This window comes from Ciconia boyciana, chromosome 1 (assembly GCF_034638445.1).
Source record: "Ciconia boyciana chromosome 1, ASM3463844v1, whole genome shotgun sequence".
Taxonomy (NCBI): domain Eukaryota; kingdom Metazoa; phylum Chordata; class Aves; order Ciconiiformes; family Ciconiidae; genus Ciconia; species Ciconia boyciana.
Genome location: NC_132934.1, coordinates 145,555,447 through 145,581,640, shown reverse-complemented (window position 1 = coordinate 145,581,640; position 26,194 = coordinate 145,555,447). Strand labels below are relative to the sequence as shown.

General features: G+C 37.0%; 1 protein-coding gene across 6 annotated transcripts in view; it reads right to left on the bottom strand.

Annotated features, from left to right (window-relative positions):
• Positions 1-1,280: 1,280 nt before the first annotated feature.
• The window catches only part of HERC2 (HECT and RLD domain containing E3 ubiquitin protein ligase 2), a 119,230-nt gene continuing 94,316 nt past the window's right edge, over positions 1,281-26,194 (bottom strand). For 5 of the 6 annotated variants that reach the window (XM_072849614.1, XM_072849617.1, XM_072849616.1 and 2 more), the window contains 17 exons: positions 25,971-26,086; positions 25,647-25,845; positions 24,241-24,455; positions 23,300-23,477; positions 21,456-21,617; positions 20,174-20,265; positions 19,178-19,317; positions 17,959-18,146; positions 17,087-17,284; positions 15,062-15,145; positions 7,854-7,995; positions 6,884-7,078; positions 6,669-6,781; positions 5,573-5,763; positions 3,630-3,735; positions 2,886-3,098; positions 1,281-2,274 (listed from right to left, as the gene is read on the bottom strand). In XM_072849614.1, coding sequence (XP_072705715.1) covers positions 2,002-2,274; positions 2,886-3,098; positions 3,630-3,735; positions 5,573-5,763; positions 6,669-6,781; positions 6,884-7,078; positions 7,854-7,995; positions 15,062-15,145; positions 17,087-17,284; positions 17,959-18,146; positions 19,178-19,317; positions 20,174-20,265; positions 21,456-21,617; positions 23,300-23,477; positions 24,241-24,455; positions 25,647-25,845; positions 25,971-26,086 — 2,805 coding nt within the window. In that variant the 3' untranslated portion in view covers positions 1,281-2,001. Of the gene's footprint in view, positions 2,275-2,885; positions 3,099-3,629; positions 3,736-5,572; positions 5,764-6,668; positions 6,782-6,883; positions 7,079-7,853; positions 7,996-9,894; positions 10,032-15,061; positions 15,146-17,086; positions 17,285-17,958; positions 18,147-19,177; positions 19,318-20,173; positions 20,266-21,455; positions 21,618-23,299; positions 23,478-24,240; positions 24,456-25,646; positions 25,846-25,970; positions 26,087-26,194 lie in introns of those variants that run through there. The other variant, XR_012040342.1, reaches the window with a different exon arrangement.

Sequence of the window (26,194 nt, the reverse complement as noted above, 5' to 3'; positions counted from 1 at the left end):
TCCTGAAATGGGGTTTGAAATTCAAGAATGGCAATTGAACTTGGTCTCAGTCCTTGGGCTTGTGGCATTTGGGATGACTCATCCATCACATCTGAAAAGCTGACTAAAGAGTCTCTTTGATCCAGCTGGATGCCTACAGGGCTCAGGTGTTACCATGGTGAACGACAGCAGACGACCACATGAGCACTTCTGTACTAGATTCTCCACTTGTTACCTCAGGAGAAATTAAATTCAGCAGCACAGATAAAAGAGGTTGCTTAAGGTTTTTGGGTTTTGCATCTTTAAGACTCAAAAAAGACAGTATTTTTCATCAGCAGACAGAGAAAATCTGGAGGACAGGGCACAGGCCTGACTTCTGGAATCTCCAGGGAGACAGAGGATTGGGACAGGAGCTTTTATCGCAAGAGATCTTCAGCACTAAATAGAGGCCTCTAAAGCCAATGAATTTCAAAACGCTGACATCTTAACAACAAATAGGTAGTTTCACTGCTATTTTGAAATATCAAGTATGTCTCAGGAAAACTTACTGCATGACCACAGTTAATATTTAAATTTACAGAAGTTGGAATAGAAGTCAAATGCACACACTAAAAAAAAAGAAGAATCAACTCTGAATTGTAGGATGTTAAATAGTCACATATACCTATCCTAATAATTAGTGAAGAAATGGTATGACATCACCTTCTACTGGATTTTAAAGTAAAATATTAGTGCTTTGGCACAACTAAATCTTATTTTCCTACTTTGAAAAACTAGTGCAGACACTGTGTAGTAAACACATAATACCTGCCCGAATGCCACTTGACTTCAATGAGTTATTCAAACAGGCTACTCCGGATGCACAATGTTCTGTGATCAAGCCTTGTAAAATGATCTCATTTTCTCAGACACAGTATGTTATACAAGTGTCATCATACTCTTCTACTCGCATTCAGGTAGTTGAAGACATCTGTCCCTTACACTTCCTCAAAAGCAATTTTTTTCCCAGGTGTCCAAGAACAAATTTACTGTTACTGACAACAGTAGCATTAGGAACAACTGCATTAACAAAGTGTACCTAATTGCTACCATTAACGTGTTGTATAGACTTGCTCCGAGTTTACTATAGCTCATGTCCTGTCTACGGCAATGCACCTACTATAGCTACATATTGGTGGAGCAGCACCAGCAACATTTGGTCAATAGCTGTAAATTGCAGAAACATTTCTTAGTAGAGCCATTGCAACGTTCATCCCGTGTAACAGCTGCATTACCATTAAAAAAACCACATACTATTTTTTCCTGTAGCAGAACTTTTATTTGGAGGGAAATTATAACTTTTGCATTTACATGGCACAAATTATATACAGTACACTTTCCATGATAAGAATTATGATGCTGTTCACAGAAAGGTATCAAATTTGAGATAAATAATGCATAAGCTAAAATATACAAACCAGGGGTGGAGGTGAAACTATTGGCCATTTTTATTATCTATAGAAGAATTTCAAGGAATAATGTTAATTCAATGTTCAAAAATTTTTAACAAACTTCTAGTAAAGTTAATTGAAATATTTATAATACTATTCAGTTGTTGCACAGTATTTCCAATATACAATCAAGAAGATGCACAGAACACAACACTTAATATGAAAAAACCTATTGCACCCACAATTTAAAGGTTTCACTGCCTTTTGGATGCTGCACTACCATATTTATATAAACATTTACAACACTTCAGTAAACACAAAGGTTCTAAATGTAGTGCAGCATTATGGGGGGGGCACTTTCAGCTCTTAAAATAAATGTTAAATGCCCATATACTGTGCCATTTATTCTAAGCTGATGGTTTAAGCTGTAACCCTTAATTCCTACTGTGAGTAGCAAACACACTTTCCCCATGTTCAGAAGATTACCACCCCTCTGACTACATACTCTCTAGAGACCTAAACTGTCCTTGGCTTCTTTGTCATTTTAGTGTTTTGCCTCAGTGCTTGTGACAACTATCCCTTGTATTATTTTTTAATGTCCTGTTAAGTAGTCCTGCGTAGAATCTGAAGCAAAAGAATCTGCATCTTCATTATCAGAATCATCACTACTGTCATCAGCTGCTGGCTCTCCTGTCAGCGCTATCCTGGCATAATCGTCAGTGTCTATAGACTTGCAGAAGTGAATGGCATACTTTAGTTTTTCCTCTAGTACTTGCTTACAGGAATACCTGGGCAGCTTCAGGAGAAAGAAGCAAGTGTATGACTCAGGAAGGAAGTGGTCCGGAGGATTGTATTTATCCAACACCTGTTGAAAACAAAAAGCACAGTATTTTTGATTCACTGTCCAAACCACAAATAAATATCAGAACAATACTTGAGAACTTTCTTTAACAGAATGTTAGATTTGTGATTCTGATGCTGAAGTTTCTTAAAGGAACAATGAAAAGACCAAATCAAATTTTCCCTACGCTAAATAAATAAATAAACCCAGACATATATGAGCTTCTTTGATTACGAATATGTGGTTGGGAACAATCTAAAAAAGATTTTATTACCTCAGCAAATACCAAAATATGATTTGAAGATTGTGGTTTTTTAATTCAGCTGAAATGATTACTGAGCTGAATGAAATGCTAAATAAATGCCAGCAAAAGCAGTTGATGACTGACAGTGGAACACTATCAAAATCCAGAGAAGCAAATGGTTGGGAAATGAAGCAAATATCCACTTGGCCAAGTCAAGAGAGAAAAATACTAGTACACATTATAGGTCTCTGTTGCACTGTTGAATCTACAATGTAATGTCGCATAAACAGTTTAATGAAATCAGCCTGTTCTCTTGCTCTCATGCTATTACTTCTCCACTACCAGCAGCCTTTAAAAATAAAAATCCCACACCCCATCCCACACACCTTACCTGAATAACAAAGTCCCTCCCTCTAAAGTCTGCAATAGTCCTGGGCAGCCTTGTTCTGCCCCACACAAAACGCAGGAAGAGAGATCGCTCTGTATTGGAGAAGGATTCCATCACTTCCCAGAACCACTGTATCAAGGAAGCAGTTGGTTCAATGCCTTTGTAAGTTGCTACAGATTTCAGAAGGTGAAGTGGAATATCTGGGCTTCCACACACCTGAAAAATAAAATATAGTGATTGGCTACAGAAGTCTGATCAAATAAATTACAGGTGATTTGTTTCCTCCATTCCTTTAAAATATTTAATCAGCTTTTACACTGACAAAATGAACTTTCAAATATTTGAAGTGCTGTGCATAGTCTCCTATTACAATAATACGAAATATCCATCGTCCCATCAGGGGACAATAATGAACCTTCTTTCATATTCCTGAATCACATAAAGAATTAAACATTTTACTTGGGATGAGTACCTCCAATTCACCTCCTAGGTTCCTTTTTTGTAGGGTTTTTTGGCTTTGTTTCTTCCAGAAATAATTCATTACATCACTGCTCAGCTGCATCAAAATAACCTTATTACCACCAAGAGGGCAATTAAACATTTTCTAGTCTTTCCTTGGACAAAATGTTTGCAATCACAGAACGAGCACTGTAAATAGTATTTAATGTGGGGTTTGGATTAGTAAGACGTAAGGGAAGAATCTCACTCCAAGTTAGTCTGACAGAGTAGCAAAATGGAAATCAATACCATTGTTTCCAGTTCATATCCTGTAAATAGCGAAAGTAGAGGAACTGGAACAACACGGGCCATCCCCTCACGAACTGCTGCAACTTGTTCGTCAAATTCATGAAGTCTGTAGAGACACATTTTCAGAGTTTCTATGAATGCCATTTCTAGTAATTATTTATAGCGATTACTGTAATATCAAGGAAACTTTAACCATTCTCCTCAAGTCTCCAGCTATGTGCCAAGGAACATTAATAAACATTTATCACACAAGATACTTCACTTATACCAGTTTCTACACCAATTCATATTGCACAGCAAGCTCAGTATGGAGAGATACCTCCCAATGTTTAGGATATTTTATTTCCAGTATTATTCAAGTGCTGTGCCTGGCAAGAACAAAGCAATACCACGTTTGGAAACAACATGCTCTTGGGAAAAGAAGGCTGTGCTTTGGAACTCTGCCTTCAAACATTCCCAACACTAGACGGACATTATGGTAAAAGAAAAATGGGTCTGAACTAAACCATGATGTCTGAGGACAGGAGTTGTTGCATTTCGAGACAGACACAGGTAAGTCTAACACACTGCTGCTTCTGCTGCCACCCATGATTTGTGTTTTGCATTTCTTTTTTTCCTGTCAAATAATTTCCGAGATGTTTTACAGAGCTCTCCAGAGCAGAGATTTGCATCATTAACAAGTCCTGTCCTCAGGCTTGTTACACCAAAAAAACCAAAGAAGTCAGGACAAACGTGGTCTTATGCATCCACTTTTTCACATGGATTCTATTCAGGTGCTAGTTTTTCTCTCAAGGGTTTCATATAATAAAAAAACTTGATACTTAATCTAAACATTTAAATGTTTCTCCCAAAGGACTTTTAACTGTAAAATGCTCTAGAAGTGATCATGTCCTTTGAGGATAGCCAGAACTGGCAAGAGAACAAAACCATTTCTTCAAAGGAATGTAGCATTTTATATAGACATATAATTTATCCATTCCAAATGAAATTCCTCTCTGCTGTCAAAAGTAGGTTTAAGTATTGGTTCATAACGATTTATAGGAAAAAAAAAACACCCACCACAACAAAGACTGTAATTCAAGTTGTTGTTGCCAGACACTGTAACTACAAACTAATAAGCAAATACAGAGTGATGATACAGTCTTGCTCAAGCACTCTCTAAAGCAGTTAACTGTGGTGGAGAGAATAAAACTATGAATCAGTTTCTCATCTAAATTACCTAAATTTCCATAGTTCAATAGGCACTAGGCCCACTGCTTCAACATAAATAGATGCCTACGGCTGCTTCTTAGATGTACTTGTCTAGATTAACTATCTAGGTATTTAAGTAAACAAAGGCCTGTCTTCTCAAATACTGAACAATTATTTCCCACTGATTTCAGTGCAATATTCAGCTTTTGGCACCTGTGGGTGAATTTACTTGTCTGCACAGAGGTGTCAGACTTATTTTATGGTGTCCAGGGAACGAACATTTTGTTTTGTGTATTCTGACTTAGATAGATAAGAATACAATAAGAATTCATCTGGGACTGCTCTTGACTACAACTGATGATATGAAAAACTGTGGGAGCAATAGTACTAAATCCAAGCTCTCTTCACAAAGAGCTTAATGATCAAGCCTACTACTTTATCGCATAGGAAGAACTAGATGGATGGGGCATTTCTCCACCTGTAAAACTGGCTGCCAAAACTGCTTTGTCAGGACAGCTATTAAAATCTAGAGCCAATACTTGCTAGTTTATTTTGTTTCCTAAAAATTAAGTTTAATCTTTTCTCCTTGGAGAGATTAAAAGAAATGAGAAAATCAACACTGTCATCACATGAAAATATTAAAACACTTGTCATAAGAGGTTAAAGTAGTGTATTGTTTAAAAGCTTTTACATATTTTTTAAAAGAAAATGTTTATTCATGTCAATAATTTGAATGACTTAATTCAACAAACCTGTAGTTTATTGCCAGCCTCACATATTCAGCTCTATTATCCAGTGTAATATGGGTGTACTTGGAACTCAACTGAATATCTTGACCACTTGCATTAGGCACAGTGAATGGGAGGCTCATAGCTTCAAACTCTTCTGAAGTAGCTTCGTTGTCTCGAATGTACATAAGCCCAGGAATAAAATCTTTATCAACCTGTGAAAATAACAAGCCCGAGTTAAAGTCAGTTTACTAGCACTATACAACAGCGTCTCTTGCATACCAAAAGCAGTGCACCGTGTGTCATCTACCAAAAGCATTGTCAAATGTCTGACCATAATGCATCTAACAATTTCAAAGCCATAAAATGCCTCAATATTTTACACAAAATTTCATTATGGTGGGATGTGGGAGGGTGCATGTGTTCTAGATTTCAATCCTTTTGGGGAGCATTTGCCAAGAAACTGTATTATGCAAGAAAATGGATTTAAAGCTTAAAAACATAATCACATCTACAAAGTCCAATGCTGGTTTTGGTACAAAAGGAATCCCCTTACTGACAAGTAAATGACTCAATGCTTTTACAGTAAGTACATTTCTGCATGACAGTATTTGAGAAGGAAATCTTCTTTGTAATGAAGACATAACTCTTACTCCACATTTACTGAGCTCAGTAAACAGAAATTTAAAGTTTGTGGTGTTCGGTATGTGGGCACAAACTATTTTCAGTAGTAGTTTGAACTAATTTTCTTTTACTTCAAAACAGTGTAGGCGTGTGCACCCAATCAGTTACTGCATCTTGGCACAACAGACAGTAACAGCTACAGAAAGGTCTGCTGGAAAGTAGGAGTTCGACCACAAACATTTGTCTAATCAAACCCATGAGAAGATTTGAGAATGCTCTAGAATTCAAATAGCTTATTTAACTACTTTTGAACAACTTGTAAATTTACAGTTTTAACAGTGAGTACAAGTCATCCTTATATACTGGCTCAAAATGAAAAAGGCCAGTCAAAATACAAATATATAGAAACCAGGGAAGCCAATCACTGGAGAAAAATTTATGCTAAAGTCTGCTTGTCTTCTGTAAGTTATATCCTACTCAGATACTTCACACTTACCTCACTGAGATCAGCAATTGTTAGGTTCATTCCTGCAAGCTGTTTCCACACTGGCTCAGCCAGGTTGAGGCTCAGAGGGCTGCCAGTCCGGATAGCAATGCCCAAAAGTACACCTGTAAGTTTAAACATAGTAATTTTAATTTTTTTTTTGTTAGATTCCCAATATTCTGATCATGTAATGCAAGTAGAATGTCACAATGTTGCTATGAAATTACCAAGAAAACGAAACATGTTCATATGCAAGAGGGACTTGGCAGCAGGATTTAATAGGAAACAATCTCTGTTTGCTCCAGATTCATCTCTTCCATTTGGTGTCACAATTAACAGAGGGGTCAGCCCATTCTGAAGCTCCTCGCACATTTCTGCTATTGATTCACTATAACCTCCACCACAATCATCCACAGATTCACCTTGGAGAAGAAAAAAAGCTCAAAATTAAATGTTCTTTTAAAAATAAATGAAGTATTGAAATAAACTGTATTTCCTTCCACGGGGATGATTGAGTAAACAAAAGTTTACTAAAAGCTACACTGTCATATCTGTTCATATGAAAACCCTTTATGTTTTGCTTTATATTTGGATATTTCCAGTTCATTGTAAATGATACTATTTAGAAGATTACACAATATATCACAGTGTCAAAAATACTATTTTGCCAGCGTGTAACTAACATTTTTGTGTTATACACTAATCAAAATAAAATAGAAGTAGAAAAAGAAAGTCAAAGCAACGGGATTCCTAAGTAACATTTTAAAGCAGATATATTTTATATATCTTACATACAGTAGATAGAATGGCTCTTCAATCTGAAATATTTTTCATCAAAAAGCTCAAAGTGATACATGAATTGTAAAACCAACCCTACCAGTAAAACCAGCCAGCCAGGATTATTTACCAATTCAGACAGCTGAAAAACAGGTTTAGGTTTTGCAGGATGTTCGTTGTACACAGAAGAGTTGCCTCCAGAATTTGAGGACAGAGACATTTCCACTCATCTTGAGGGGTTTTTATAAAATCATTTAAAAAGGCTTTTTTCCTTCCTAACATTTTAAACACCTTCCTCTCCCTACACACATACATTGTTTTCCTATATCCCTTCCTTCCTTCAGGTCCTCCAGAAAAGTAAATCTGAAGAAAACTGTAAAGTTAAGTGCAAAATAGGTGGGGGGTGGACAACCCTCTTACCAACAAACTTGACTTTCCAAACACGATGCGGAAGCAGAAGGCTATCAGGGCTAAAGGAACTCATTTTAGCACACATCTGTCCAAACACTGACTTTGTACCATCAGGCCCAGCCAGTCCTCCTTTACTCCTAGAGCGTTTTACCTATTGAGTAAGCACATTATAAAAGTCACTGTAAGAACATATTTCAGCTGGCATCGCTGCACAGATGAGACCATAACATTAATGTTTATAAAATACTAATGTGTTCAGTGAAACATTTGCAGAGGTCCACAGTGTATCTTGTATATATGTGACATATACAGAAGAACAACCAAGTTTCAAATTACAGCACTACAGTATTTTTCAGTACCATCTAATATCCATGCCTAGATACAGATATCACAGACTCCTATTACATATCCCGATCCTCTCCAGGAGGATGAAAGCACTTAAAATCTCAGCCTATTAGGAGCCCAGAACTATTTCAGAATCACATGATGGTTGAGGTCAGAAGGGACCTCTGGAGGTCATCTGGTCCAACCCCCCTGCTCAAGCAGGACCACTTAGAGCCAGCTGCCCAGGATCACGTCCAGACAGCTTTCATGTTATGTCCAAGGACAGAGACTCCACGACCTCCCTGGGCAACCTGCACCAGTGCTTGGTCACGCTCACAGTGAAAAAGTGTTTCCTGATGGTCAGAGGGAACCTCCTGTGTTTCAGTGCCCTCACTGGGCACCACTGAAAAGAGCCTGGCTCCCTCTTCTTTGCACACTCCTTTCAGGTATGCAAAAATATACATTAATGAGATGCCCTCTGAGCTTTCTCTTCTCCAGGCTAAACAGTCCCAGCTCTCTCAGCCTTCCTCATAGGAGAGATCCCTTAATCAGTCCCTTATTCATCTTCGTGGCCCTTTGCTGGACTCTCTCCAGTATGTCCATGTCTCTCTTGTACTGAGGAGCCCAGAAATAGACAACAGTACTCCAGGTGTGGCCTCACCAGTGCTGAGGGAAAGGATCACCTCCCTTGACCTGCTGGCAACACTCCTCCTAATGCAGCCCAGGACACCCATTAACCTTCTTCATGGCAAGTGCACATTGCTGGCTCGTGTTCAACTTGCTGCCCACCAGGACCTGCAGGTTCTTTTCTACAAAGCTACTTTCCAGCTGGGTGACCCCTAGCTTATATCGGTGCTTGGAGTTATTGCTTCCCAGGTGCAGGACTTTGCACTTCTCCTTGTTGAACTTCATGAGGTTCTTGTCAGCCCATTTCTCCAGCCTGTCGAGGTCCCTCTGGATGGCAGCACGACCCCCTGGCGTATCAGCCACTCCTCCCCGTTTTGTGGCATCAGCAAACTTGCTGAGGGTACACTCTGCCCCATCATCCAGATCATTAATGAAGATGTTGACCAGGACTGGACCCAGTATTGACCCCTGGGGTACAGGGCTACTTACTGGCCTCCAACTAGACTTCATGCCACTGATCACCACCCTCTGGACCCAGCTGTTCAGCCAGTTTTCAGCCCACCTCACTGTCTGCTCATCCAGCCCATACTTTGTCAGCTTGTTTCTGATATAAATATAGGACATACCTAAACATTAAGGAGAAAGAGTTACTGGTTCCAGGACAGGCTGCACTGCAACTTATGCAATAGGTCCTATCTCTGACACAGCTGTTTAACTGTCAGTGATTACTACGATTATCACCATTTATAAGCACTGCAAATTCCAGCACCTCTGTAACAGAAGAAATTTTACAACTAATGCTTGGATTTGCACAAACATGAAAACCAGTATCTAGTTATCTAGACACTTTCACTACATGTCCTGGGCTGACCTGACAATGCTCAATGATTGTTCTAGGTAATTTCTATGACCTGACATAGTTATAGCTCCTTGAGACAATCTTAGTTCAAACACAGCTGACCACAATGATGATGATTTTTTGTTTTACATTAAACTAAAAATCTGGAGGTTGATTAAATCTTAGTAATTTTACTGTTAGAGCTGGAAACATGCAAAAACAATAGGTGTGTTCATTGCAGCTAGATGGAATGATACTTACCAGTTCAGCTGACAACCCTGTGGGCTTTCTTCCCTCAATTAGGACTTCTACATTCCCCCAACCACCAATACCTTACTTATCTTTAATTCAAACACTTCATTGTTCATCTGTCTCTACTCAGCATTACACCTGTTCATCTTCAAAGGAAAAGGGAAAGACAGAGGGGTATCAATGATAAAATTTGTTGATAAAGTTTTATTCCCCTATTTCTGAAGGAGCAGCCAATGCCTTGGTAAATTCAGTTTTTCTGGATTGCAAGCCACTTAGTTAATGCATCCTGTCTCTACTCATACATTCAATTGTCAAATCTGGGTAAGTTTTTAATACACAAGACAGATCAGAGGCTGTGGTGTTAGCCAGAAAACTGTAGACATGTTATTCTTACATTCATTAATGATAATATTTAAATATGCATCTATGATACTTACTAGGAGCCTCTAAAGATGAGTAAGCACTACCAAAATACGTATGTATACACACACACAGAGTAATGTGTTTCTTAGGCACCTACTTAAAAAGTGTATTTTAAGATTTGATGAAGATCCATAAGAAATGGCATGCATGGAAAAATCCCACGTATTTTGCTGCAAGAGATGCACACAAAGCGGATAAGAATACAAAAAGCATTTCACCAGTATGGAGTGGAAAGAAATGGAAAGTAAACAGAAGGCTGGAGAAACCCAAGATTTTTTTTTTCCCCCTTGGTGTTCTGCAATTTACGTTCTCAACCTGTCCTGACTGCAAGGGGACTCCTACAATGCACATAGTTCACCAATATCCATGAGACTATTCATTCAGAAATAACCAAGACTCATCCCATTAATCTGTATTTGGTCCCACTCCAAGCTACAGTGCATCTCAAAATCCAGTTGTTCTGATGCTGCATACTTCTGATGCTTTGGATAAAACATCCACCTCAAGTCCTCCTCATGTCTAAGATGTTCTGTATCAACACAAGCTGGTTTTAATTCAATGGATTTCTAAGAAATTTGGATGCTCAAGAAGTTTTAAGTTGCGAAATCACTGAGTCTTCTCTTAAAAAGAGGAAAGTATGATTAGAAGGTCTATGAAAGCAGTAGTTAATTCACTGTTTTTTCAAATCTCAGACCTAAAGTACAAATTAATCAAGTGACAATAAAAAGGCAACCAATCCTGCCTGAACTGAATAGGATGGCATGCACATTTGCTATTATACATTTAATTTAGTATTTATTTACTAGCAACACAGAATTTTCATTTAATCTGATCATTTAGATGCAGGAATGGTTACAATTTGACTTTTAGCAAAGCAGTGTAAGAATGCCATGAAGGATTATTAGCATTTCTGCCAGCATCTCAGTATATTGCTTGCTGACAAAGACAGATGCCCATATTAAAATTTATTAGGTTATTAGCAAAGAGTAAAACACTTCACTGAAAAATGGCAAAAATTCGTACAAATATGTTTAGGCCACAATCCACCACAGGTATTTTAGCTTTTTATTGTAGAGGGCTGGAGCACAGCATCTTGCTCATGTTTCCAAATCATCCCCTTTAGAGACTTAATACATATCCTGTGAAATCTGTTTTACTGAACAGGGCCAGATATAACCCTCATTGAATGCATACCTTATTAAACACAGATTATGCAGCCTCTCAAGTTTTTAAAATACAGTTCCAGCCTTCTTGCTGATGAGATGACTTTTTAGCATAAAACAAGTTAATATGTTGATTAGAGCCCAAGAAGGATTTTCATAAAACAGTCTGCCATCAGAAAATATCAACTTGTGGAAAACCAACTTTTCTTGGACCAGAGAGAAATGCAGCAGTTCAAAAGCAGCACACAGTGAAGTGTGGAAGAATCAAGTTCAAGAACTTGCCTCAGTGAATAATCACTTATTGTGAGCAGAACCATTGCAATAAAAGGGGAGAGGCACTCAAGTCAATCAGTAATCTGGTTAAAGCATTTTGAAGTGATGAAGACCAAAATTTAAGTTCTTTCTCTGAATCTGAAGAAAAAAACCTTTGTCTCAAGCAGCCTGAAGAGTTCCACTGAAATACTGGCCATCCTGTGGGACTCTCTCCAACCCACCAGAACTTGGGAGAAATGTAGTACATAAAGCCATGCACTCAGAGACTAATAAAAAAGTTTACAAAAAGATGACAGCTTATTAGTTGGAATCAGCTAAGAAAGAGAAATATGTACTGTTAACATAGAAGACAGATCTATGAAGAAAACGAACACAATCCCACGATATGTCATGAAATCAATCTCCAGAAGAGGTAAGAGAAGTATCAATGTGATAATTACAAGAGCACAGACACAGTCTCACCTGTACCTTGAGATTTCAGTTATCTATGCTCAAACTGAAATGCTACAGAAAAAATACAGTCTAAAAAGATGAGGAGTAGAGAAAGGCTATTCTACTCAAGCAGACAAAAAAAAGCTTAGCCTGATCAGTGTAGGAAAATGAAGGCTGTCATGAAATTAGTGTTCTTTAAAAGCACATTTGATAAAGGAGAAGACAATAACCAGGAAGGAGGAATGTCATTTAAACTGAAGTATAACACTCACAAAAGAATAAAGAATTCATTCATTGATATGCTCTATCTGCTTTAAGATCAGATTATTTTTAATCATCATGCTAGGGAGATTTCTGTAACCCACATTTGATAAGGAGCCCTAGTGAGGAGGAAGAAACTATTCTTAAAGTGGGATTTCATATATCCATATGTGTGACATTCCTCCCATGACAGTAGAGAACATTGAACCAGGAGATCCTTTGCAATATTACATTCCTGAAAGTAGACATTCTCCTTAATAACTGAAATTTGTTTCCCTTTTGAAAGGAAGAAATTCCTTTCAACTGCTGGATAATCTCTTTCATCTAAAGGCAAAGATATGATTTAACAGCATTATGAAACTGTCTGCCTATAGGTCATAACACACTGTCCATTTGACACCACATGAGCTACACCAGTACTTAAATACTAGGTAAATCTGATCTGCTAGTAAGAGGGTCAGTAAGTAAACTTGAGCACTGGAGCCCTGCCTAGACATGTAACTGTCAGTTCACTTTCTGGCTCAGTCTTCAACTACTTCTATTACACCTTTCCAGAACAAGGCTGGAAAAGTTGCTGTTTTGGAATATTTCACTTAACAATCATTCCCAAAAAGTAACATAGACAAAACTGCATCAAGTTTGGATTCTTCTGCCCTACATAGTCCTCCAACGGTGTCCCAAACTGTCTCTGTGCACTGAGGCTTGCCCTCATACTACACCTAAAAGCATAAAACATCTACCCTCAATTTTATGCTATAGAAATACCAGGCTGGCACTTGGGTGAGTTGGAGTACAGCCATCACATTGTATTTCACACATCTTGAGCAAGAAAACTACATAAAACTAGTGTGTCCTACTATCACAAGGCTCCCAACAGAAAAGATCCAGGGCCAAGTAGTATGTAAGGTGAATGTGACCTACTCTAAAGGAATCTGGTCCATGTAAAACTCGACCTAAGGACAAGGGAGTGGTGTTTGGCTTGCCTTTACACTGCAAGTTAGACAGCTGTTATGTCCAGTTCTGGTACTTCCAGAGAAACCACTGAACAACAAGGTAAGCTGAGGAAAATGTGTTAAACTGTAAGAAGAGTCTTCTGAAATCAAAGGGATCTTAAAGCCTAGCTGCAGTTAAACTCACAACTGCAAATAGAATGAAAATTCTTAACATTGACAATTAGCTGTTTGAGACTATGTAAAGCAGCTTTGAATCTTCAATTACATATTATAAAGGATCAAACAGTTTAAGAATTCACATTTTCATTCTCTGCAAAAGCTAACTCAAGAAATTGTGACCTGTACTGAGTAATGTGTAATCAGGCCAGATTTTGAACATGGTCTTTTTTAGCCTTCACTTACACTAAAATCTAGGACAGACTTGTGTTACAGCAATATTTCATTTCCCCCAGAAGCTATGAAGAAGGGAAGCCCTGCAGCTACCAGTTCTTTTCTAGAGTTCAAGTTAGATTCAAGTAACAAACTGGAATACAAGAGAAACCCTATCTTAATGAACTCAACAGTAGGAGGAGGACACTAGGAAATGAGCCCAAAACCTAGTCACTAGTTTCCTGCTTAAAGTTAAATACTTGCACTGCTTTACTGGACCTTCTGAATTCACATACACACACAAAAAAAAGTAACAAGAAAATCTCTGGCACTCTCTTCAGCTTCAAATTCCCAAAACTAAAAACAACACGTTTCAATCACATCACGTTACCACAAGAAACTTTAAGTGCCCATAGAAAATGGCAAAGCAGCAGAAACAGGGTCCAGCCACAACAGGATGTACTTCTGTTCACTAAGAGAAAACTAGTTAGTCAAAGTTTTCACCATTTTTCCATTCTAACCTTACGAAGAGTAGGTTTTCTTACTTTTTACTATATATAAAAAAAAAAGAAAACCACCACTAAAAGAAAGAAATGTATGAAGACTCTGTAAGACCAGGCTTCAGTCCCTTTAAACGAAAACAATGTTTTACTATTCTATGTTACAGAAATATCTACGGAAAAAAGACATATCCGGCCTAAGGCACAGCATTACATTTTCTAAGGTCAATAATAAGGAAAAAAGCCCTTTTGTATCAAAGAGTTCTGCAATCAATATGACCACATGTGATGACCAGCAAAGGACAACAGTTTATCAGCCTGATTTTTAATTATATTCAAGGGTGGGTGTGGTGGGTTTGTTTGTTGTTGTTTTTTTTTTTTTTTCCTTTTTCCCTTCATGTTCTCTGTTATGAAAGCAACAGCTGAATAACTCATCTGACCATTTGGAAAGGTAAGAAAGCCATCAGAATCACTACTCTCTTAAATTATCTAATGTAGTGAGTTTTGAAAACGCAGTCCTTTGTCAAGCAGGACATACTTTGCTCATTAGAGTCTAAATCATTCGCTTAATATTTCAACAAGTGTCCCCCTCCCCTCAAACAACTACAGTATGGTTGAAAACGTACTGAAAAGGAAGTGAGCAGCCCTTGCTGCATTCACTTCTTCCTTGTCTGATTCTCTGATAAAAAATCAACTCTTCAGTACTCAGATACCAAACAGCTGAAACAAAGGGACTTGACAAATGTATAGCACTGTGGGCTAAACGTAGAGATACTAAAATCAAAACTTCAGCTTAAGATACCTGTATTCTGTTGAGCTCTACAACTGGCCCATGCTGACGATCTCTCACCATAGTTGCTTGCACAACTTTTCTGAAAGCTGCCTCCTATAAAAGGAAAATACAAAAACTTAAAATAGTGGCAAAACTGCGACCAAATAAAAAAGCTGCACATATTTCACAGATACACACATACTTAGTTCAACTTAGGGAAAAAATGACTCTTCAGCAGAAGAGAGAAACTGATCCTGCAATACTATCCTTCAGCAATTTCCTTCTGAATACATCACAAAACACTAGAAAAGGCAAACACCTCTGAGTCTTTCTTTAGAAGAAATGGAAACAAGCATCAAATACTTTTGAAATACTAAAAATAAACAAAAGCAACAGAAGATAAAGCTGTGAGATGTTAGTTAAGGATGATGTTATTTGTGCTAATACAATTCAAGTCTGAAACAGCCGGGATACTAAAAAAGTAAAGAAGAAAGTCTCTCCTATATCACTCAAAACCATGACCTGAAAGGTGGTACTGCACCCAGATTCAGTTATTACTAAGCAACCAACCTATATTACTAAGCAACCAACACACTGCTGAGTGCAGGTATAAATTAGTTTCTACAAGAATAATGTATGTGTATGGAGAATAATTAATGTCAGAGGAAAACAATCAAAAAAGGCAAAGATGAGATAATCTTGCTATAGAAGGCAATAAATAAATAACAAATAAAAATAGAAAAACAAACTTTTCATGCAAATTCAAGTATCTGAGGTTCTCTCACTAAATACTTGGATCTAATTTTACACTGTCAGTTTCAAGCAAGCTTTAAAAAGATTTTTAAGTCTTTAGAATCTCTGAAGGTAAGCCTGACTTAAATGCCTAGATAAAAATACAGCATCACAACTTCTGGTGTCTCTGTTGAATGCTTATGACAAAATATGCCTGATATCACATTTTGTCTTATATCTGAAGCCTTTCTTTAACTGTTCTGCAGATTCTTAAAGTAAATTATGTTGAATATGCCTCCCGCACACCCATTCCTATACTTAACATCGTATACCTAAAGGCTCCCCTATTAATAACACTAACATAAAAGTGTCATGAACAGAACAGCTAAGATTTCCCTTTCCTTTTTTCCAATTTAGGTTTTCATGAAAAATGTGTTGTCTTCTCTTGGTCTGTGAAGCATGTATTCTGCTGGATTGCTCTACTACACAATTTCATTGGAGTCTAGAGAAAGAGACCTTGAGACAATACCTGCTAAGGAGTCTAGTTACAGGCCATGTGTCTTATTTAAGGACATAGAACAGCACTGCAGAGGGAAACTTAACTGCTTCTCTTTTCAAATATATCTTCCAAGAGATTTTGTCTGTTTATATAAGGTTATCATTTTTTGTTAGACAAGTTACTATGACAGTGAGAAAATTCAGATCCCCAACTGATGATCATACTAAAGGCAAGTCATGTTTTTAAAGGCTTTCCATATCTGAAGTTCTGAATAAGTGCTGTAGCCTTGAAGCGTTATAATTATCTAGATTTTCTCATGACTTACTTTACTTACAACTACAAAAATCCACTTTCTTTACTGATTTGAGATTGAACTCCTAGGTATCCTGTCTTCACTTTTAGCCCAGTCTAAAACAAGTTTGTACCTGCATAGAGCTTTCGATCAACTAGTGTATCACCTGATCATGACAACTGAAATACAAAAAGCAGACAATGACCATTTTGTACTTATCTTACATTTTTTTCCAGGACAGCATCTACTGAATACTCTAGAAGAATTCAGTTATACTACAAACTGAAGATTTACAGTGTAAAGTTATTTTCAAGATCAACACACAAAAGCACTATGATGAAGAACTGAGGAAAACACAATTAAAAGAACACATTCACAAAGAAAGAAGTTTGCATAATCAGAATGCAAATATTTGATATACAACTTACAGAGCAAATTGAGATATATAGTTCTATTTTCTTTAGAAACAGTTTAAACAGTACATTTCACATACAGTTACAAATCACTCCCTTAAAGACATTCTGATTAATACCTTTCCCTGTGATATCAGTATTCCCCGTAATGTGTCAAACCCAACTGAGGGTCCTTGGCCAGTTTCATCAAGTCTTCCTTCAAGATCAAACATTGGAATGCAAGGACAGAAGAGTTCAGAAATGTGATGCAACAGCAGAAGCCTGTTTCTCAATGAAATGATGGGAATTTCCTGCAGATGATTGTACTCCATAGGAACCTATGATAAGGCAATGATATCCAAATCTAATTTAGAATTATTATATACTTTATTTTATTAAACAGAACAACAAATTATAAGATTTGTAGGTAAATTTGTATTAGAAATTCAGATATTTGCTTATTCACACTGTCAAAACTTAATACACAGAATTCAGTTGTTTATAAAAGATACTAATAGTATCCATCTAAACTGAAACAAGTATTAGAAACATGACAGTTAGACTATTCTTCCTATTCCATATTTTACAATTCTCTTATCCATAAACAGACACGTTTTACATCCTGTCATCACTACACCCAGGCATTATAGCTGAAAGGCAGAATATTCAAAAAACAATCTTCTCAATGCAAAGCAAGCAATGAAGAACTCCCTTGGAAGGCATAAGATTTTCATAGCTGGAATACAGAATTAAAATTCCTGCCAATTTGCAAACTGAGTTACTGTTCTGCATTGGATTAACAACTGAATGAAGAGGCTTTCTCACCTCAGAAAACTGGAATCCTTCTTTGGAAATATGGAAGTAAAACAAAGTAACTGGCTCAAACTCGAAGCCAAATCAAAGCACACTGAGCTTATGCAGGGATTTAGAAAGGAAATACATCTACTGAAAGATCAGCAATGAGCATACCAAGTATGTTTAAAATCTGAATGCAATAAGCCAAAAATATTACCTGTGTAGGGAGCTTGCCAGCATTAGCAGGTTTACTGGTTGACCAAGCTAAAGTATGTGCTGAGCCACAGGCTACTCTGTTGATCTTTTTACCCTGAAGTGCTGCAACCAAGCGTGGTCTTTGGATGGCATTAGTTGTTCCATCTCCAAGCTGCCCTTCATCATTATCTCCCCAGGTATACACTTCCCCTAAACCAATAAAAATAATTAATTGTTCTGAAGCTTTTTGCCCTTTTTTTTTTTTTTTTAATTAGCATTCATAAATCATTTAACCGAATGAGGCCTTGGACTGTAATCAAGATTGCTAGGACTGATGGCCATCCTGAAGTCCACTATGTAGTGCAGATAAATCCTGAATGACATGCTTAGGCCCATGGTCTATGTAGACCAGCTAGTATAAGATACATTCATTTCCTCATAGTTTGTGTAACTTAAAAGTTCTGTTCCAGAACAGGAGGAGATGGTGGAGCAGAAGAATAACAGATACACCAGAAACAGCCTGTATTTGATAGTTTCATAGCAAAAAAGCTGATATTTAAAAAAGAATTAGAAAAGGCTTAACATTTTGTATGAGACAAAATAAAAGATCCTGTAATAGGCTGTATTACTACAAAGGACATTAAAATAGGTGCTTACTCTTGCAAGATCATTGGAAAATACTTTTAAAATAGCAAACTTGTTTCTGAGCATTCATTTTCTGCAGCTATATCCTATTTCACTAGCACCTATAAAACACTCAGTTATTGTGCAGACTTGTTAATTAAATGTGGGAGAGGGTCTGCTACAAAGAATATTCAGTATCTCAACCTGCTCTGCAAGAAGCAATATTGTTTGTGCAGTGCTTCATTTAGCAAGTTAAACACCTCAGCAGGCTCAGAAGACCCTGCAAAAAAAAAAAAAGCCAAATCCATTCATTCTACTGCTTGACCAATCTGTAATTACTTTTAGAGCTCTATATTTTTCTTTGACCATCAGCATTTATGAAACTTAAACTCTTTATTTTTTATTAATTAAAAACCTTCAGTTGGTTTTATGTGATCATTTTAAATCAATGACATTCTTGCTGCTCACGACATATGCAACATCTGCAAACACAAAATATGTCCATGCACATAGAGGACCAGCATTTTTAGCAAGGACAACCTACCAACAAGCTGACTAAAAAATAAAGTTTCATTTTTTTCAAATTTAGTACTAAGTAAATTATTTGAATTTTATACCATCCTCAGTGCAGCAAACACAGTGCAAAGAGCCAGTAGCAATCGCAATGACTTTCTTTCCTTGCAGTCCCTGCACTTGTCGTGGTCTTCTAACGTGGTCATCAGATCCATGGCCTAACCGATGATAATCTCCTTTGCCCCTGCACAGAGAAGGTAAAACATTTCAAAACTGTGTTTTATTTGTGGAAAAAACTGAACGACAGACTGCGTCTGATATTTGATCTGTAGATGTATTTATAAACAGTCCAATACAAAAATATTCTCCAAATATTCAACATTAATCATCCCTAGCTCATATGACATGGAGGTGATTCTGCTGATATAGTAAAAATCCTTAGACCTCCAATATGCTGTTCCTACTTATTCTGTGTAGGTCCTAACACCACTTTTGCAGGGGGTTGTTTGGCTTTTCCTCTTACAAGGGTCAAGTATTAGAACCATTTGTCTGCAAAACCAGTACATTTACTGACCTCAGAGGCTGGAACTTTGTACAGTTTAAGGATAACTCTAATGCCATGCAAACAAGGGGGCAGAAGGATGTTGGGAAGGTATTTTGCTTAGTCTTTTTAAACACTTAAGTCTAGTAGCTTAAACTACAAAATTTGGAATGGTGTAGGAAGATTAAAACAATGAACTAAAATCAAATCCTCAGACTACAGCCACCACAAGCTAGACACAATTTTGATAATATGAGAATGTTATTTATGCTGTCATCTTCCACCCTACATGACACTTCAGGCTTATACTTCTGACCTCCTTGGAACTTCTGCATCTTGCAGTGGTCAATACCTGGAATGACAACTCTGTGCAAAATATTTCGATTTTTCATTCAAACAGCACTATAAAATGTTCCTCAAAGTGGTAGATTTTATCACTAATCAAGACAGAGGAACTCAAAAAAGTTTTTGATAGGGGTGGAAATCAGTATAACACTAATACCTGTTGCAGACAAGGTTACATCTAACACTGTCAAAACAACTAATACAAAATACTTACCACGTATATACTGCTCCAGATTTGGTAAGAGCCACAGAAAATTGTGATCCACATTCTACTTTAACCACTCCAAGGCCTGTGAGGGAATCAATCTAGGAAAATATCATCAAATGAAATCAAAGTTAATTAAGGAGGCTACAGTTTCATCAACTGCACTGTCTTAAGTAAAATATAATGTGCAAGTGTGTAAGTGTCTATATGTATATTTATAAATTAAAATGTGTATGTAGATCATTTAGCTGAATTCTACTCCTTTCATCTTTCTACCATTTACTACTTAAACATTAAAAACAAGCTCAGATTTGGCAAACTGTTGGAGATCATCTCTAGTATGTTTTGCCAATAGTTAGTTTAGTCAGCAATCGCCCCTTAGTAGAAATGGTAAGGCTCTGTCTCCAAATAGTCAACATTAATCATCTCTAGCTAATATGACATAGATGTGATTCTGACAACATAGTAAAAATATTAAACCTCCTGTACACTCTTCCTATTTATTCTGTGTAGGTCCTTATGCCACTTGACCATCAAACCTATGGGACTGATGATTTGATGAAACATAAACAAGCTATTTTTACATCACGTGATAAAAAGCTGTTATTTGGGACAGGCTGGTAGACTTTATCCATTTGGAAACAGAATGGGGACACATATATCCAGGTAATAAAGTGTGATTGTGGACTAAGAATCTAAAATCTACTGTGCATAGGTATACACAGTGACACTCACATACATTTCTCAAACACAAACAATGTTCATCTTCATAACAAGTGCTGGGATTCAAATCAGATGGCTACATGGATTTCATTTGTAACGTACAAAGAAATTCCATTAATTCAACCATGAAATTCAACCAATTCCAGAAGTCAACCATGCATTTACATGAAAGGCTTAATATAAAGTAAGATTACTTCTTAATCAATTGATACCCCTTTCTGGAATGAAGTTATGACTTCAGCAGTATTATGGAAATTTATTAACACAAGGATATATGAATATTTCTTGGCAAAATCTAATATTTTGACAGGAACCAAAATTAAAATGAGAAATATTGCTGGAACCAGCAATGTTCTCCAAAGAAAAAAACCTTCAAGTGCAACTTTAATGGTCAGCACAAAATTTAAAGACTCGTCATTGTAGCCTACAAAGTTCATCCTTAACAATAATCAGCAGAATCCTGATCTCCCAGGATGGGTGGAAGTTTGCACTTATTGGCAAATCTTACTTCAGCATTCTCCATCAACCTCATGGTTTCTAAAACAATGAAAAAATTACATTCAAATACCTTCATTGGTACTTTACAGCCATCACTGCCTCCTCTCCCAAGTTTTCCATAGTCTCCATCACCCCAGGACCAGACTGTATCATCATCAGTCAGGCACAATGTCTGTGCATCTCCGCTGCCACAGGCTATGTCAATCACACGGTAGCCCTGGAGAGCTTCCACCTGTAAAGAAATCACCCATTTTTGTTCAGAATAAAAGACTCAGTCATTTAGTTTCAGAAAAGATGACAAACCCAACTTGAGAGGTGCTTCACTGGAACTACCAAGTCTGAAACACCACAGGAACAAGGAAATAAAGGCAACTCAAAGGCCTTCGCTCTTTTCAAACCATCAAAATGAAAACTGTATTTTAAATACTGGATTCTTCTTTTTCATTGGTGAATTAGTTAAATTTTTTTGACCTAAATAGTCAGGGAAAACAATTCACACAAAACATGTAAGGTTATCAGAGACTATATTCTGTTGAAATAATTTCAGGCTCTCTGGGTGAGTATTGTATACAGTAAGAAAAAAAAAAAGTCTTATTTTCAAATATTCTTTTACTAGTTCACAGTTTTCTAGCACTTGCATCATCATCTGAATTTAATCAACATCTTTTGAAATGCTGCCATCTAGTGATGAAATATGGGATTTGGATTCACAAAGTAAAAGGATGGTGACCCACATATATTGCATCCTCCCCATCCTCACCCCTACTTGAAACAGATTATAGGTAGCACAATCCATCATCCAAAGCAGCATGGGACTTCACATACTTCAGCTCTCTACAGATTATCTATTTTCATACTAACCAAGAACATGGAGGGGGGAAAGATGTATAAAGATGTATAGGAAAGGTGGGTAAACCTTGGTTTTTTGGGGGCAGGGGAAAGAGAACATCTGGATACAGGTAATAAGGTCCAAAAGGGGACTAAGAATGTACGATACCTCATCCCACAAATTCAAGCACTGAAAAAAGTTAATGCTTGCGTGAATAGAAATATATGCACAGAGCTATGAATAAACTAACACGCAGTTTAATTCAACTAATGTAGTCTTATCCTTTGCTGTATTTTCAGCAAGAGAACACAGGTAGCAAAATGAACTCTAATTTCAAAGGCAGGGCAGTTTTCTTAATACCACTATTCTAACTTAAAGCTCTTACAGTCTAGTTCACAGGAGTACAGTGGTCTGAATTACAACTCGTCAGCTAATCAGTATAGTCATTCTTCCTACATTCCATACTGTCCAAGTTCTCAGATTCACCACTTAAGAATCAAATAGAAACAGCTATCTTCTTCATCAATGATTGCTTAGCTCAAATTTCTTTAGCAAATAGCAATCAAATAATTCTTAATTACTTAGGTTAAATTCTTATTAACTTAGTATATACTTCAGTAACATCTCAGTATTCAATCATGAGAATTAGGAGTATAATTATCATGTCAGGAAAAAAAGCAGTTTGCAAGTGCCTAAGTGGCTATCACTAATCACTGGTATATTTTCCAGGAAATAAACAATGAGGGGACCCAGCAGACAAGGAGTTCACTTGTTACTTTCAGTGCAAACTACTCCTGGGATGGAATTTCCTTAATGGAGGGTGGGGTGTTTGATTTGGGGTTTTCTTTAAGTCTTCTCTAAAAGAAATTCCTTGTAAGCTGTTTAGTGACCTCTAGCAAAGTTTTGCAGCTCCACTTTTATTTTATTCTTCCAATCCATTCCTGTTTTCTAAAGCAACTGTTCATTTCTTACAAATACATGCCACCATTTTGCCCTTTCATTCTTTATATGCACAAATGCAAAAAGTTACAAATCAGGAGGTAAGAAATGGACTAAGACTGTACAGAACTCCAAAGGTTTCTTACCAGTTTAGGTTTTAGTTGGTCCTCACTATCTCCATGCCCAAGGCGTCCATATCTCCCCTTTCCCCATGTAAAAAGGTCTCCTGCAGCTGTAATACATGCGCTGTGTGCTCCCCCAGCGGCAATGTCAACAACTTCTATACCTCTCAGAGATTCAATTACGCGAGGACGATCACAAGGGCTGAAATGAAAATATTTGTCTTGACAAAGCTTTTAGAAGAGACCATTCACGTTCACCAATGTATGGAGAGAGGTTTTTAAAATGAGTACAAGGACACCTGAAATAACTGAGTATTCGCTTTTGCTCCAGTTTAATATCCTAAAGATTTATGTTTAATTAGTCATTCAGAAATATTTTTAAGGCCTATAAAAGCTACAAGTATTTTACCATACATTATACTACAGCATTACAGGTAAGCTGAAACGACAAAACCACTTCCATTAAAATCTAGTCAAAGCTCAGCTAAGCATTTACCCTGGAAAATCAGTCCAATTTAAGATACATTATCAAAATTTCTAGCATAAAATGTACTGTTGCCCCCCACTGACTTCAGCATTCCTTTTCTTTTTGGATCAGAACATTATCTCTAACACAACAGAACTTCTCCTTTAACGTAGGCAACAATGCATGTGGAGATCAGAAGCAGAATGGCAGTTTTGCTCCCTAAGTGCCTTGAAGTTCCACATACCTACAAGACAGATCCCAAAGGAAAGCCGCTGGACTTTAGCATCCACAGATACGTTAGAACACAATATCTAATTACAGAAATCAGAGTAACTGTTTATCTGAAAAATATTTTGTAGTTCTCCAATTTAAAAATGTACATTTCCACATCATTACTCAACAGTGACTTCTACATATAGGCAGTACTTCAAATACATAGCAACTAGAGTTAAGTATCCATTATTAGTTTTTTAAAATAACATTTCAAAGTGTCACTTACCTTCGGTTTCCATGACCAAGTTTACCATCTTCTGCTTCACCCCAAGAATAAACTTCTCCCTCAGAAGACAACGCCAAACAGTGCTTTCCTCCTGAGTTCACTGCAACTTTCTTTATAAACACATGTTGAATGGATTCCAGTAAAGTTGGAGTAGAAACTGACTCTGTTCCTCCAATTCCAAGCCTACCACCTGCTCCATATCCAGTGGCATACAGCTTTAAAGTGAAGAATAAAATTTAATTTTGTTTGCCTCTTGAAAAACATTCACTACAGTTGTAGAGAAGAATTCTTAATGAATGTATACCAGAATACAGTTAAAAGAAAGCCTGAAAAAACAGTTTCTTACATGCCTCTATACCCCCTTCTGGAAAATAAGAAATATTTTGAAATATTTCACAATAAATTTGTGAAAATATGGCTACATTCAAGTCAATATGAACTGTCACTGGCTTAACGGATTTAATTTTAAATCCTAAGGCTGATTTTCTAGAAGTATCAAGAAACCATAGCTTTGTGTGATAACATTACAAAATCATTGATCACCTGTAGGTCTCTTTCAAGCAGCACTATTCTAGTTTTCTTTCTTCTGTGGAATATACACACCTAAACACAGTTGCTTCTTCCCCCTCCATCCCATAAATACAGTTTAAGCACTGCTTTTCACTCTCTTTTTGTCTATCTGAAAGTAATTTCTCTCAACAGAATTATGTCAAGCAATGTCACTAATCTGCCCCTTACCCTTCTGTGACTCATTAACAAGGACGATACTGACTGCTGAGGAATCATTACAGTATCTCACTAGATGAATGTAACTGTTACAAAAAGCTCTAGCTAAAATTCTCAATCACATCCTTAACACAAAACTGCCATCTGTATCAAAATAAAGACTTTTTCAAATTTGTGAACTTATTTTTTTCCCCTATACCTTACACTAAACCTCTGCATGGTGTTCCTTTTCACTCAGGATTTACGCATCTGCAAATTAGATCCTGCAATATCTAACTTACAGGCATTCAGCCAACTGTGAACAATCTCAGATTCCAATTGCACCTCTCCCCTGTCAGAGACATAATCACCATCACATTTTACTGTCTGTCCTGTTTTATGAGACTCTGTGAGCATGTTACTTGTATTCAGCTTTGTTTTCCAAAATCTGATCACAGTTTTGAATTGAGAACTAAAATGCATGTCTTGTTTCATGCATTTAATGCTACAGTACACTGAATTCCTAGACTGCACTCCTGGAGTTGGTATAGTTCAGTTTCTTTAAAAAAATAAAACAAAACTACTACTACTAATAATAAATCTGTGCTATGCACATTATTTTTTATTACTCCAAACCCATTCTGACTGAGGATGAAATATTTCAAGGGAGTCTAACAAACAATCATTTGTTGTATCCTTACTTTCCCATCAGCAGTCACTGCAAACAGAGTCTGTTCACCACCAATTAACTGCACTGGTCTAAGGGTAGCAAGGGCTTCACATGGAGTTGGGACTTTGACTTTTGCCCCTTCAATCCCACCAAGTTGTCCTCTATGATTATGACCCCAACCATAAATAGTTCCACTGCCTCCAGCTGAAAGTGTCCAATCATCGGGTCGTCTGCAGAAAATGCAACACAAACAAAATTTTAAAAGAGCTTTTAACAAGTCACAAAAAAACGCAGTTTATCATTGTACAACAAGAAGCAGCACAAGACCAAACCAATGACAGTTGAAAGAAATAACCTATTCATCCACTGGACAAGCTGCTCATCCTGTTCTCTCTTAAAGACATCATGGCACTCATGAAGAACATCCATATTTTCATTATCTGCCATTAATTCTCGGATTTTCTTTGCCACCTGTAAAATATTTTGGATTAAACAACATTATTCAAACTATCTGTCACTCCTATCACAGTTGGCATAAAATACTTCAATCTCAGTATATCTTTTTAAATTAAACACTTT